This window comes from Manis javanica, chromosome 2 (assembly GCF_040802235.1).
Source record: "Manis javanica isolate MJ-LG chromosome 2, MJ_LKY, whole genome shotgun sequence".
Lineage (NCBI taxonomy): Eukaryota > Metazoa > Chordata > Mammalia > Pholidota > Manidae > Manis > Manis javanica.
In genome coordinates this window covers 99,057,775-99,074,221 of record NC_133157.1, presented here as the reverse complement: position 1 = coordinate 99,074,221, position 16,447 = coordinate 99,057,775, and the positions used below count along the sequence as shown (strand labels likewise).

The following is a 16,447-nucleotide window of genomic DNA, read 5'->3' as shown; positions in this document are numbered from 1 at the left end:
CTTTATCCTTGAAACTTCATGGTAGGCTGATTCTGCTAAGTACCTCAATTACACTGTACTTGATGGGATGAACCTAATTCTCTCCACATACTAGTTGAACTCTTGATTCACTGAGACACTGACTTAATAAGGATGACCAAAGAGGTGGCAAAATGATATAAGTATTCACACTAATTGAAATACTCTTTCCCAGGATGAAATAAAAGCACACATAAAATCTCAAAGGAAATTGTATCTTCTGTCTAGCAAGGTACTTTAAATACAGAGTGAGCAAAATGTTCTCAAAGGAAGTTGACAAAGCCAGTCAGCCACAAAACCCAGGGAAACAAGAATGAGTATATGTTTTGAAGAACTTTGAAAAAGGCAGGACTCTCTTTTCTCCTCTACATCTTACTTCCAAATAAAAGTCTGACAAACTTTAAGAAATCTGGAAGCCACAGAATCCTTGGTCTCTCTGAGCTCTCACCTCATTTCGTAGCATCAAAATCTGTCTATGTGGCCCTCTAATCTAACAGTGGAATGAAGAATGTATTACCCCTGTTATAACTGGGAAGACTCCACCTCTCATCTGCGGTTTTGAACCAAAGGAGTTTGTTCCATAGGGCAGTGTTTTATCATACCAGAATGGAACTGCCCTGCTCAGATGTAAGAGATTTTAACTGACTGGTGACATTATTCTAAACTTGTGTGTTTTGCTGATTCAACTTGGAAGAACAGAAGCTACCTATTATGTAGATGAGTTATACAAGAATGTCAACTTATTTTAACCATCAGAGAGTAATGAATCACAAGGCTATGAACACTTAGCTAATTTACTTCCATATTTTTACACAGAAAACCTAAACCACTACACACCAATAAGAACTTCTAACATCTTGAAATTGCTCAGCACAGATATGCACTCATAGATCCAACACAAAGAAATAAATTTAATACTGATCTACAAGTCTGCTTTCCACTAAACCTCCTTTGTGAATATTGAAAACATGGGATCTTTATCACTGAAAATAAGATGGCATTTAATCATATGTATCCATATTTTTAAAAACTCCCAGACTGAAATACCAACAGCTTAAAATTTAGATAGCAAGCTTATAAAATTAGGTATTTGAAAAGTAAAGCCAAAGATATTTCAAAGACAAATTCATTACACATTACCTTTCCTGTGTCTTCTATGTGTTTTCATCTAGATATATGTATGTAAATCAAACTCTTTCCTCAGTTAAGTGTAGGTATAAATACCACTCCATATAGAAATAAAGCTTGTTAAGTAATCATGTTTAAAACCAACAAAATTAACTTCAAGTTTGTCTCACAGCACTGATATAACATGAAAAAAAAATGGAAGGAGTATGAATGTCCAACAATAAGACAATGATCAATAAATCAGAATATACTCCACAATTGAATAGTTTGCATGCATTAAAACTATTTTCTAATAAAACTCACACCAGGGGAAATCCCTGATATAGGGGGGGAAAGGTTGAAATAATCAGGATGCAAATGTAGACATAGCATGACTCCAATTCTGTGCAGGAGGTCGGGGGAGTGTACATTCACTAACATCTTAGTGATGGCTGTTGCTGAGTTTGGGAATTATGGATAATTTAATTTTGTTCTATCCTAACTAGTTTCCCAATTTTTTACAGTGATAGATGTGTGTTTCTGAAAGCAAAATGGTGGTGGGTGTGATTGGCAATGAGCACCCCAGGCCTCTTCCAGCACCCCTCCCTGTGCTGCAGAGGCTGGAGTCAAGTCCCTTTCTCAGACTCCCCTGCAGATAAAGATCAAATGTAAATTTCATTCTGCCCATTTGGATTCAATAGCATGAGATTTCGATGATGGTTGTGAAATCAGGGATTTTGTTGGGCTGTTGTTACAGGAGATGATGGAGTTTTCTGGGGCATTTCTGGGTGCAGCTCCCAGCTTCACATGTGACAGGAGGCCAGGTGAACACAGGCCCAGGCCCTGCAGTGCGGCCCACTTTCTCCCCTGCTCAGGCCAGACATTTCATACTGCTTTGTTCAGACTTGAGGCATGCCAGTAACTTTCTAAGAAACTAATTCTCAGTTTCAGATCCTTTTATGTTTAAAGTAGCTTCTGTGGTTATGTCTCCTGCAACTGAAGCTGACTCACACCTAAGATGCTGAATAAGTAAAAATGAAAATCCTGATTACCTCAATAACCTCTGACCCCCACCCTTCAATTAAGTGAAAACCATTTTAAAAAGTAATGATTTTTTAAAACTGCCAACTTGACTCATTCATACATTTGTAAATATCAATGTAAATTAGGTTCTATTCTTAACACAAACTAAATGTCATGAGGCCTATCTTCATAAACCAAATTCTGCTTCTTGGAATAGTCTACACCACATGGTAGAGCATTCGAAAATTCCAAGCTAATCTCAATGAGAAGATACCCCAATCTGAATCCTCATCAAGTACATAATAAAATTTTTCTGAACAGTGAGTTTATCAGTTAAACCCCTAATCCAAAAACTCAAGAGGTTTCTTCCTGGTAGATTCTTCTCAGTTTAAACTTATGTGTTCCATATATTTCTTTTTTCATTCCTTGAACTAGTACAAAGAAAGGTTTGTTGAAACGCAAAACCTAGTTAAGAGACATATTTAAAACAGGTATTTTCACATATATGCAAAGGATATATCACACTACATTTATTTTAATATTAATGTGCGATGAGTATAGTTCTACATTTCTTAATTATGATTCTGAATTACTGGCTGCATTGAAAATGTTTATTAATTCATTCAATAAAATGTTTATTATTTCATTCAACAGCTGTTTAATAAGAATCTATTATACAGATTTAGCAGCAAAAATGACCAACACAGCTTAAAGTTCACTGGGCAAAAGGTAAGAGCTAAAACAGAATGGGATGATAAGGGTTCTGTCAGAACCTATGACAAAAAGCATTAACAAACAAATGGAAAAGATAGACTTAAGAGACTAAAATAAAGTTTATTTAAACTAAATAAATTAGGTCACAGACTAAAATAAATTAGGTCAAAGGAGAAAATCTTATTAAGAGTACACAGGACACTGCCATTTTGAAAAGAGATTAAAATTATCAATTGAGTAGTTAGATAAATGACTATGTAGTCCACTTTCATCCTTCGAAGTCCATATTTAATGTATTTCATAAGCATATAAGTATCTGCTTATACATGTGTAAAATATCCCTGTAAAAAAAGCTAATAAAGGGATCGCTTGCAAAGAGAAAGGGTGACCAGCGGCAGGTAAAAGACAGACTTTATGGGGTCAGGTATCATGTCAAAAGTTTATATTATCTGTTCAAAAAGTGGATATATAAGTAAATGTACACAGTATATAGCATGGATTTTATCAGAAAATTCAAAGGCATAAATAGGAAGTTATCTGAACTCTGATGTGACATCTGATGAGCACAGACACCAAAGGCGGTAGTGAAGATGCCCTAGAAGCAAAGGATCTTGTCAACAGCTGACACTCATCACCAGTACCAGGAAGACACAGAATAGAGGCGGTTACCTTCCTGTCGCAGGTTTTAGGACTCCCGGCAGTGTTCTGCTTGAGGAAGCCGGCTGTTGTTGACCAGCGTGTGGGGTTTTTCCGTGAAGGCTCTTCTGAGGAAAAGTTGTTATCACTGACAGAAGTGGAGAGGCCCATTAAAGCGGGGTCACTGCTTCGGCGGACATGAAGAGGCATATCTATAAATACAAAACAGATAACTAATGTCTGAAAACTACATGTTAGCATAAAAGTAGGTAAATCCCAAAGATTAAAGACTAGAATAACACTTTAAAGGTGACACTGGATCAGCATTCTAAATAGAAACCCCATCAGTTAGCTCCTTTGAACACTTTATGGTCAAAGAATTGTGGCATAGAAGGGGTGATCTGCTCTGGGGTAATACCGTGGGGCTTGTTGTTTGCATTTCACTGCTTACTGTCCATGCGGCTCTGGGCAAACCGCCTGACGTCCTCTGCCTCTAGCCCCTGCCTACGCCACCAGTACTGAAATAGCACTTCTTCCAACCGGGCATCGTGAGTGCTCACAGCAGCGGCAGCTGCTGCTCAGTGCGGGCATGGCAGAGAGGAACACTGGCCGTCACTGCCATTAATATCCAAATATTCCTAAATAAAATAGCATACATAGTCTCAACTCTAAGAAACAAAGCTAAGCCAGGGAACCAATTTCACCTTTTAACTCTATCTGCTGGACTGAACATTAAGAATCTAAACAGTGTTTGGCTAGTCCATTAAGAATTCTGTTGAAAAAATATTTCTTTCATTTAATAAAGTTTTTTCAGAAAGTATAGAGCACAGACATTATTTCTTAATCTTAAGGTAATGGAAATCCTGAAAGTAATATGCTAACATGCAGGTAGTATCTGGCATATACTCACATGAAAAACAGTGTTTTAGCAACTGTACTGATGTAAAGAGTTGTTGCCTGCAATTGCTTAACAAAATCAATGACAAACTCAGGCTAATATCTGGATCAGCAGCACTGAGATCATCTCAGCAGGCCAGATCATTGTTACAGAGAAGAAGTAACACATACACAGTCGTAGCCTGGAGATACCACAGCTTCAGTTCCAGACCACCACAATACAGCAAGTTTCACAATAAAGCGAGTCAAATGAATTTTTTGGTTTCCCAGAGCATATAAAAGTTATGTTTACACTAATCAGTACTCTATTAAGTGTGCAATAGCATTATGTCTAAAAAAAATAGAGAATTACTTGATCAAAAATACTTTATTGCTAAAAATGCTAATGATCATCATCTGAGCTTTCAGTAAGCTGTATTCACTAATAACAGATCACCACAACCAATATAACAACAAAGACAAAGTTTGAAATATTGTGAGAATTACCAAAATGTAACATTGACACAAAGTGAGGAAATACTATTAGAAAAAGTAGCACCAAAAGATTTGCTCAACAGAGGGTTGCCACAAATCTTCAGTTTCTAAGAAATGCAATATATACAAAGCGCAATAAAGTTAAACATAATAAAATGAGGTATGCCTGTACAAAACCAGAGAGAGGAAAAACATGTGAGCCAGTAACATTTGAGAATCAGAACCAAAAGCCCCCTCATCAACTGAGCAATATCACTCAAGACCATAATAAATTAAAGACAAAAAAACTTAGGTTAGATTATGTTAGAGTAATCTGTTTTCAAAAACTTGGATTCAAGTTAAATATTTATAAAAAGCCTCTAACACAACAGTTTAATGGCAGAACAAACCCACCATATACTCCATGAGAAGCATTTTTGGAACACTGATGCATTGGTCCATGGGGTGGCTACACAGACCCCGGAGGATGCTAATTAAAGAAAGACTATTTATAGACATTGAAGGTTATATTTAAATCATTGTCAAGCCAATAGTCTCAAAGCTGTTAAAGAAATTAGAAATGATCAGAGAAAACATAAAGATATGAATCATAATAATGCTGCATTTAACACTCACTTCCACATCATAAAGATCTGATAATAATGGAGACTGAGTAATATTACCAGAGTAAAAATATACTGAACAGTTAATTTAATATTGTTGGTGGTTATCTTAGTTTGCTGTAAGAAACAAACAAATGAATATTACAGAGAAGAATAATTTTCAATTTTTAAGTGTGTATAAAAACTTGTGACAGTCCTTACTGCTTATAATTTGCACCCAAAATTAAAATAAAACACACCAAGGACCATACAGTCGCTCTCAAAACAAGTTCACAAAAATATACATCTAAGAATACATGTGTGTTAAAACTACAATGCTCTTATTACTAAAAAGAGTTATCTCCCAATTAACAATATTGTTCCCAGATTCATCAAATCAAAAATGGAAGCAGAAAGGCAACAAAATGGGAAGGGAGGAGAATAAAACACTTGCGAAAAATCATAATACTGCTTCTTGAATACAGGTTCTATTGCTTGCCAGTTTCCAGGTTGCTCCTTATTTGACTGTTGAGGAACTCTGGACAGCTCAGTTTTTCTGTATGTTTAAGTCTAAAACAAGCACCATTAGTTCACAAGAGAAGGTCTTTAAAAAATGGTGGAGAGGCAATGACCAAAAGTACTACCCACAATAAGAACATAACCACAGAGAAGTCCATCTCAACCCGAAAATAAGTTCAGGGACAATGTAATGTCATTGAATTTGCTTGGACACAATAAAACAGTTTACTCTACTTAGTTTTGAAAATTTTTCCAGAATTTCATGCAAGAAACTTAATATGTGATTCAGAACAGATAAATAATTATGACCATCATTTTCTGGTGGGACATGATCATTTTGATAGTCTGTTAGTCTGAAACATGAAAATAGTTAGCATGTTACATCTTTGTACCTACAGCTCTCAAAACTGTAGATGTGAAGAACTAGAGGGGATCGGAGAGCAGGCAGGTTTGTGTGGGGCCTGCAGCCCCCATGGGCTGTTCCAAGCTGGGTATGCGGGGAGGGGTGTGGGCATGGCACCAAGGCAGCATTTACAAGAGCACAAGAGCTGCCCAGTGAAGGTGGCCCAGGGGCTGTGTCCTTAGGCAGCCCTTCTGGTGAGTTCCTCACGTGGTAAGCTTTCTTTTCATTGTAGTGATGTCTAAAAAATAAATTCACATAAATACAGTCTGGATTTTTCATTTGTGCTCCCTTGGAACCAAGTACCCCTGGGCAACTTTAGGCCCCATGTTTACATTTGGGTCCACTGTCAAATTCAGGAAGGTGCCCTAGATTTGATTACCAGGCTAATGAGAAAAGCACAGAACTCAACTTAAAAAGTAAACAGTGTGCCCTCAATAGAAAAATGCCAAATGATACCACAATGACCTTGAAATCAAGGTTTCCTTGCAGTCTGATACACTCAGAGTGGAATCATAGTGCACTCAAGCAGCGTAACTAAGTCCAGAAGCAAAACCCTACAATGTCTTCTTACGTGCATGTGGCTGTGATTTAGATTCAGCAAACCATCAGCGTCTCTCACACTAATGGCATAAATTTACATTTTCAATGGTTTGTAATTTCTTCTTGGTTTATGGTTGCATGAAAATTACAAGGCATTTTTACCCAGTTTATACACACACACACAAGTTTAAGTAATGATGTATTAGAACCAATGACTTAACTTGGAAGACTGAATCTTTCATTTTTTTTAATGAGTCTCTACATTAGTTACAGTGGAGAAACATGACCCACTTCACGGATGAGTAAGCTGAGGCTGAGAGGAAGCCATGAGGAACACAGGACAATTTCCCCACCAGAACTTCAGGCTCTGGAGTGAGTGTGGAATCACTACCCTAATCATGAAATTCATCTTATCATTAAACAATTCACTGGAAAACAAATTCCATCTCTAGCTCCTTGCAGATATATTAGTTTCAGTTTGTAAAAGAGAAGAATTTTGTTGTGTCAAAGAAGAACTGTATGCACCAAGAAACAATACACTGATTTTAACAAATAGCGTCATTTGATTTGGGGAGTTAGCTATACATACATATTAAAACAACAGGCATTTCAATTTCAGAAAGTTAATAGGATGGGAAAAAAAAACCTCTCCTGGTTAAGTACAGGAAGTACAATGTATAGGATAATAGGGCATAAATGAATGACAATAAGGTAAACCCCAAAGGAAACCATTCTCAACCAGCACTTCTCAAACTATGATTCCATTGTCTTTCACAGTCTAACAATTGGTGAGGATAACAGAGTATGGTTCATGCAGCCATTGATAAAGGATAATTACATTACAAGTAAAAACAAATAAAAAAATTTATTCATTAGTTCATTTTAAAATTAATAATAATAAACCCCCTATATGTTTACATAAACAAGAGAAAGAAAACTCTATTTTACAAAACATATGCATTATTTCATGGGATGGTAGCACTGTTTCATATTTTGCTTAATGGAAGACATCTAGATTCTTATTCCTAATTCTGCATTTAAAGTGCTGCAATAAAGTACATGAAGAAAAAAGAACCCACAAATATTTAGCTGGAAGAGGGAACAGTATTTTAATAATCTTTCCAGGTAATTGTGAGTATTGTTCTTTGATATCATAACAAAACTTGACAAATGAGAGTTTCTCAAAGGTTAGCTGCAGTACAGAATGTAAACTTTCATTCTTTGCTTCATTAAAACCTATTTGTCTTCACTTTGAGTGACATTAGTTATTTGCAATATTAGTTATCAGGTTATTCTAATCCCCCAAACATTGATATATTTCTTCATATCAGAAAATCACGTAAGTGAATAAATAGCACTACCAATTTCACCAGAAAAGTCATTGAAGTATTGGGAAACTATCATGCTCACCATGGGATAGAAATATTCCAAAATCTAATTTTTACTAGTAAGCTTGAATGTTACCTCCAGCAACAAATAATTATATGCCATGTAGTGATAGGCTCACTTTGCTCATTTTCTAGAAATTCTGCCAGACTCCAGAGTCTGAATAACCAGTTTTTCTGTCCTCCTTTCAAATAAAAGTGGTGTTTCATTGAAAAATGGCTACCTCAGCTTACAACTCAAACTATAAGACATTTTTCGCAGGACAACCATGATCCTCAATATGTAGAAATACTTTATGCCTACCTCCCATTTTGTTACACAAATTATTAAATCGTATATTCAAGGGTCAGGATTTCATAAAGGTAATCATTTTGGCTGCTTCATCATGGACAGCAGATAAAAATGTTTTTTTTTCTTTTTAAAATAATGTATTGGGTGAAGAAAAGAAAATATTGGCATCACTGTCTTGATTTGTGCCATCAGAGCTTGTGCACCATCAATGCAGATGTTGACCCAGTGAAGATAAAACACATTTTAGTTACGCTATGAAAAAGAGCTTTCCCATAACAGTCTCCTTGGAATGGTCCTAGTGACTCCTAAGAACACACAGACCAGCCACACCAAGAGCCCTGGCCTAGATTCTTGATCCTGGCCTGTTTTCTCATCTCTCAGGGCCAGTCTCCTAGCCTATAAAACCAGAGGCTGGCCTAAAGGGGTCCCAAATCTCTTTATTGCTGAAAAGCATGTGATTCCATCTATGTTCATACACTCCATACCAGTGACCACCCACCATACCTCATCCTAGCAGAACTTGTAACAATTTGTTAACAATTACCTAAAAAAATAAAAGCATTTCAAAGCAGTATGAACAGTCCTCATCAGGTACCTCTAAACACATTAAATAATGTATTGCAAGCAACATGGGAGAATGAAAACACAAGAGTTGTAAGTAACAGTGCAGAACTAGCCCACAAATGGCATGAGGCCTTTGGATAAGCTGAATCTGATTTGAAGGCAGGAGATTACTAAAAATATCTGGCCTGATTAACAAAATGAATCATGAAACACAACTGCCTGGTTCATCAGATGGGTTTCCCACCTTTCACTAACCTTATAAAACATATATTGCACAAGGAATGTAATTTTGTCTTGGCTTCAGTGGAATAAAGTACGAATATAGCCTTCTCTTCCACTGTTCGCCCATGGCCTATTTCAGCATTCTAATAATCTGGTGTAATTTGTATTCTATACAGTAATTAGGAATAATAGGAGCATCTAGTTTGAGGTAATCTGGTCATTATTATTACAATTCCTTATCCTCAATTTTAGGAAAATTGATGCATTTAAAAACATGTTAATATAGAAAGCTTCCTCTTCCTGTAATCTTCTGATTTATTTAATATATAGATTTTTCAAAGTATATCCTCTGAAATAGTAAAATAAGAATTCAAAGATGAGGACTGTCAATAATTTAAGCTGCTGGATGGAGCACACAGGGACCCGGGCGATGTCACTGGGTCTCTGAGGATGATGGAGACTATTTGATGTGTGCCTTGCTTTGATGAATGGTTAAAACAGTAATAAACCCTCCTCACAAGATTTCAAATTCTCTGTGGCACTAATGCTGTAAATACTGATTTGCTTCTCCAGGTAAGCTACCTTTTATATAAGTGGGAAATGGCAAACCTAATAATGTATTAGAGCAACTAGTAAAAGGGCCAATACATACACTTATAACTGTTAAATATTCCACCTCTACTCTTAGTCAGTGTTCCCAATGCTTCTCTTCTTGAATTTTTCTAGTGATAAACCGTTTCCAAGAGGACAGGCATAAGCCATGGAGGTATTCAGTCAAATCTAAAAATATTATGCAGTTACATGAGTTCCATTAGAACTTATAATGCAAACAGCATAATTACTCTTCATGCAAAATGAAGACTGTCTCCCCCATCACTGGGGCAATTATACATTTCCTAAAGACACATCTCACAGAGAGAAGAACCAAGCATTAACACATGCCATGGAGATAAAAACCTGCCATCAATATTGCAAAATTGACTTTCCAATATATACTGCCCTTTTTTATAAAGGTACTGACCAGCATATCACTTACTGAGGTAATATCCTTGGAAGAAATTTGTGGAAGGCAAGGCAGGAATAAGCTTTGAAAAGCAGCAAATGTCTCAGAGAGAAGCATATAAAATGAGTTTTATCACCCTGTTATGATCTATTTCCTCACATATAAGCAATAAATAAAGAATAGTATAATTGGACATAAATTGAAATATCACATTTAGAGATGAGTGCATGAGGCCTAGACGGATCATTTAAGGGCTGTGTCCAATGTCTCACTGCTCCATGACCCAGAGTACCGGGAGTGCTTGCTGACTGACTACCTGTCCCATGCTCTTCGGACTTGAGCACACTGCTGCTCTGCAAGAGCCAGGATGTGTCAAATCCACAATATGATTATATTTCACTAAAGATAATGGTGATTTCTTGGGAAAATTGAATTTAAAACACATTTCTATATATAACAGGATGTTTTCAACAGTTCTATTAAATCCTGAGCACATAAAAGGAGGGAAAAGAAAATCAAGGGGAAGATATATATGCAATATTCTAATGTTTCCAGAAAAAAAAATTTTTAAGGCCTATTAAATTTGTGGCATTAGAATTCTCATTATGAAACTGATAATATAACCACCCTGGTTAAAAACCCTCCAAATATTCATGAGTACAAGTGGAGAAATCTTGACTTAAGATTGGTGAGTTGTATCAAGGTTAAAATTGTTATGATATATAATACTACAGGTTTCCAAAATCTTGCCATTGAGGGAACTAGAAAAAGAACCTATGTTATTTCATACAACTGTGTGGGATTCTACAACTACCTCAATTAAAAAAAAAAAACAAAGCCCGCCAATCAGTTAAACAGAAAAACCCAAGGCAAGCAATGAGGACATAAGGAAGCTTCCTAAAGCTTCCTAACTGCTTCCTATGGATGTGTTCTCCTGGTCTGATGCTCCAGCTGCTGCACACTTCCTGTGCCTGCTGCCTGTTATCCACACTGCCAGTGCCCGCAACCTGATGCACACATTCCAGACACCAGGAACACTAACTGGCCAGCACTGCCCTTCGCCCCACCTGCATCCTTCCCTACACAGTAAGCCATATGGGTCCTCTTCAAAGGGCACCAATTTGCTAATTCATCAGTTATTAGTGTGCCTCCAAATTAGCACACAGCTCGTAGAGAACATCACACTTGTCATATCCCAGATGGAAAAGCCCTTAACTGATATTGCTGAGCCAATGAAGAAGGGAATGAACAAGACATCAGAGCTGAAGTTTTGGTTTGGTCTGCTTTGAGTTTTGATTTTGGGGTGGTGATGGCAGTGTTTGGCCAGGGCAATGTGAGGAAGGGAGAAAACATGCAGTCAGAGAACTGCATGGGGCAAAGACCAGACACCTAAATTCTAGAGATTTAAAGGACTGCAAGAAATTCAGTGTGGCTAATGTGTAGAGTTAAACATGACTAGGGAAAGATAAAGCCAGGGATGAGCCAACAGAGGGTCTTGTAAGCCACAGACTCTCAAACTAATGTGCACACAATGCACCAGGAGATCTTGTTAAGATGATGCCACAAGCTGGGTCACATAAGACTTGAAATTCTGCCTTTCTAGTGGTCCAGTGACATCCATGCTGCTGCTATGCATGCCACACTTTAAGACTCTGAGCAGCAGGGCTATGCTATGCAAACAATTCCTTCTGCTGCACTAAAAACAAATTTTTTATGTGGGCTTCAACTCCATGAGCTCTAATCATTTTTGGTTTCATGTTTTCTTTCCCACCAGTCTTGGCCACTCAAATTCATCCTCAGAAAACATCCACAACACTATTCCTTAAAGCACAAATCAGATGTCCCAACTGTGAATTTGTGGTTTGGTTGGGTCACAGAACCACAGATTAAGTCCATCACTTACCCTCTGGAAGCTGAGCAATACTACTCACCCTTATGTTCAGATCTAGCTGGAATGCTCTGAAGTACCCAGAAGTCCACACACACCACCAGGCCTCCTCCTCTACATTCTTTCCATCCTCTCTTCTCCACTCCATGGTCAACCTAGACAGCACTGCCTTCTCTAAGAAGTTCAGGAGGCCGCATAGCATAAGTGACATCACATCTTATGTTAATTTCACTGATTAGAACTGGTGCTTTCTTACTTGTTTCCCCTCATTCATTTTGGAGTTCCCAGCCCAGCAGTTAAGAAATGTTTTTTAAGTGCTGCATAAATAAATACGATGAAGACTGATTCAAGATGGTGGCATGAGAGGTAAGACAGAGAACTCCTCCCAAAACCACATATAGTACAAAAATATACTTAATACAACTAAGCCTAAAACAGCAACAAGAAAGAAGTCTGCATCAGACTGCATACAGACCTCATGTACAGAGCAGAACTCACAAAACAGAGTAACGTACCAAAGCCTTGATCCAGTGGGACCCGAGCCCTTCCCCCACCCCAGCTCACAGACAGGAGAAAGAAAAATGGAGTGGGGAGGGGGTGGAAGCCTAGGACTGCTAAACACCAAGAATTGGAGCAGAAACCTACATTGTGCGGTGCTCTGGAGGTTGGTGGGGTTGGAAAGCAGGGACAGGTGGAGGGCTTGAGAGACTGATTCCGGCCATTTGTGGAGGACAGGGATCCACATCCAGCTGCTCTGAGACAAAGGAAAGGCGGGCAGTCGGAGAGGCTTCCTAGAAGCAGGAGGGCTGATGAAGGGGCAGAGTTTGCACGGAGCTTGCTGGGTGGGAGAAAGGATAGGTTGACAAGGTTGTCTGGGTGTGCTCTGCCAAGCAGGTTGTGAACTTTGAGGAGCTTCAGGCGCTCCAACCCCCTGGTTACCTACTCAGCCCCAAGGCCCTCGACTGTGACACACAGCCTGCTGCACCTTCCTCCAGGCCTGCCGACACCGGCTAGCAAACCGGCAGTCACTATGCTTCCATTAGACCAGGAAGAGGGAGGCCCCTCTTACACCTGTGTGCTCGGCCCACTGGCTCTGACACTGGTGACAGGCACTGCAGCCAGGAACTAGGAAACAGCTCTTTCCACCCTGCAGGCACAACTGCCACACACCTATAGCCCCCAAACTCACTCCAGGGGCTGAGTAGCTCCAGAGACTAGAGCTTCTGGGCACTACAGGGCACGACATAAAAATATGAAACATCAAAGGAACCTGGTTCAAATCAAAATACCACAAACCCCAGAAAAAGGGCCAAATGAAACTGAACTCATCAATCTTCCTGAAAGACAGTTCAAAACAAAAATCATAAACATCCTCATGGAGGTACAGAAAAATATTCAAGAACTCAGGAATAAATTTAAGACAGAGAATCAAACACTAAGAAATTCCATTTCTGAAACGAAACATATACTGGAGGGATTTAAAAGCAGATTAGATGTAGTAGAAGAGTTGGTAAATGGATTAGAAATTAGAGAAGAGGAATACAAAGAAGCTGAGGCACAGAGAGAAAAAAGGATCTCTTAAGAATGAAAGAATATTGAGAGAACTGTGTGACCAATGCAAACAATGATATTCGCGTTATAGGGGTACCAGAAGAAGAAGAGAGAGAAAAGGGGATAGAAACTGTCATTGAGGAGGTAATTGCTGAAAAATTCCCCAATCTGGGGAAGGAGATAGTCTCTCAGGCCATGGAGGTGCACAGACCTCCCAACACAAATGACCCAAGGAAGACAGCATCAAGACATATCATAATTAAAATGGCACAGATCAAGAATGAAGACAGACTTTTAAAAGCAGCTAGAGAGAGAAAAAAGATCACATACAAAGGAAAACCTAACAGGCTATCATCCAATGTCTCAAAAGAAACCTTACAGGCCAGAAGGGAGTGGCATGATATATTTAATGCAATGAAGCAGAAGGACCTAAAACCAAGAATGCTCTATGTGGCAAGGGTATCATTTAAATTTGAAGGAGGGATTAAAAATTTTTCAGGTAAGCAAAAGCTGAGAGAACTTACCTCCCACAAACCATCTACAGTGCATTTTGGAGGGACTGCTATAGATGGAAGTACTACTGAGGCTAAATAGCTGTCACCAGGGGAAATAAAATCACAGCAAAGTAGAATAATTAAGTACTTAGCAGATGCAAAATCAAATCAACAACCCCAAAAGTCAATGAAGTGATAGACAAAGACTAAGGAATATGATACCTAACATATAATGAATGGAGGAAGAAAAAGGAGGGAAAAAAAAAGAACCTTTATGTTGTGTTTGTAATACCATATGAAGTGAGCTAAATTAGATTGTTAGATAGTAAGGAAATTATCCTTGAATCTTTGGTAACCACGAATCTAAAGTCTGCAATGGCAATAAGTACAAACCTATCGATAATCACCCTAAATGTAAATGGTCTGAATGCACCAATCAAAAGACATAGAGTCACTGAAGGGACAAAAACAAGACCCATCTATATGCTGCCTACAAGAGACTCACTTCAAATGCAAAGACATACACACACTGAAAGTAAAGGGATGGAAAAAGATATTTCATGCTACTAATAGTGAGAAAAAAGCAGGAGTTGCAGTACTTGTATCACACAAAATAGCCTTCAAAACAAAGAGAGTAACAAGAGACAAAAAAGGACATTACATTGCTTAAGGGTCAGTCCAAAAACAGGATATAACTATTATAAATATCTATACATGCAACACCTGTGTGAAACAAATACTAACAGAATTAAAGGGGAAAATAGAAAGCAATGCTTCCATTTTAGGAGACTTCAACACACCACTCACTCCAAAGGACAGACCAACCAGACATAAAATCTGTAAAGAGACAGAGGCATTGAACAACGTACTAGAAAAGATGGACCTAACGGACATCTACAGAACACTCTACCCAAAAGCAACAGGATACACATTCTTCTCAACTGCACATGGATCATTTTTAAGAATAGATCACATATTAGACCACAAAAAGTGCCTCAGTAAATTCAAAAAGGCTGAAATTGTACCAACCAGCTTCTCAGATCACAAAGGTATGAAACTAGAAATAAAGTACACAAAGTAAACGAAATAGCACACAAACACCTGGAGGCTTAACAACATGCTCCTAAGTAACAAATGGATCAATGACCAAATAAAAACACAGATCAATCAATATATGGAGACAAATGAAAACAATAATTCATCACTGCAAAATCTGTGGGATGCAGCGAATGCCATGCTAAGTGGGAAGTATATTGCAATATAGGCCTACCTCAGGAAAGATAAACAATTCCATATGAGAGTCTAAACTCACAATTAACGAAACTAGAAAAAGAAGAACAAATTAGGCCCAAAGTCAGTAGAAGAGGGACATAATAAAGATTAGAGCAGAAGTAAATAAAATCGATAAGAATAAAACAAAGAAAGAATCAATGAAAGCAGGAGCTGGTTCTTCGAGAAAATAAACAAAATAGATAAACCCTTAGCCAGACTTATCAAGAAAAAAACAGAGCCTACACACATAAACAGAATTAGAAATGAGAAAGGAAAAACTACTCTGGACACCACAGAAATACAAAGAATATGAGAGAATACTATGAAAAATTATATGCTAACAAACGGGATAACGTAGAAGAAATGGGCAACTTTCTAGAAAAATACAACCTTCCAAGGCTGAACAAGGAAGAAACAGAAAATCCGAACAAAGTACAAGCAACGAAATTGAACTCGTAATCAAAAAACTACCTAAGAACAAAACGACCATACCAGATGGCTTCACTGCTGAATTTTATCAAACATTTAGTGAAGGCCTAATATGCACCCTTCTAAAAGTTTCCAAAAAGTAGAAGAGGAGGGAATACTCCCAAACTCATTCTACGAGGCCAACATCAATCTAACACCAAAACCAGGAAAAGACACCACAATAAAAGAAAACTACAGACCAATATCCCTGATGAACGTAGATGCAAAAATACTCAACAGAATATTAGCAAACCGAATTAAAAAATATATCAAAAGGATCGTACACCATGACCAAGTGGGATTCATCCCAGGGATGCAAGGATGGTACAACATTTGAAAGTCCATCAACATCATCCACCACATCAACAAAAAGAAGGACAAAAATCACATGATCAT

At 37.9% G+C, this 16,447-nt stretch overlaps 1 protein-coding gene across 23 annotated transcripts in view; it reads right to left on the bottom strand.

Annotated features, from left to right (window-relative positions):
* PARD3 (par-3 family cell polarity regulator) overlaps positions 1 to 16,447 on the bottom strand; it is an 804,135-nt gene that overhangs the window by 377,759 nt on the left and 409,929 nt on the right. For all 23 annotated transcript variants that reach the window (XM_037010348.2, XM_037010345.2, XM_037010349.2 and 20 more), the window contains one exon: positions 3,532 to 3,710. In XM_037010348.2, coding sequence (XP_036866243.1) covers positions 3,532 to 3,710 — 179 coding nt within the window. The remainder of the gene's footprint in view (positions 1 to 3,531; positions 3,711 to 16,447) is intronic.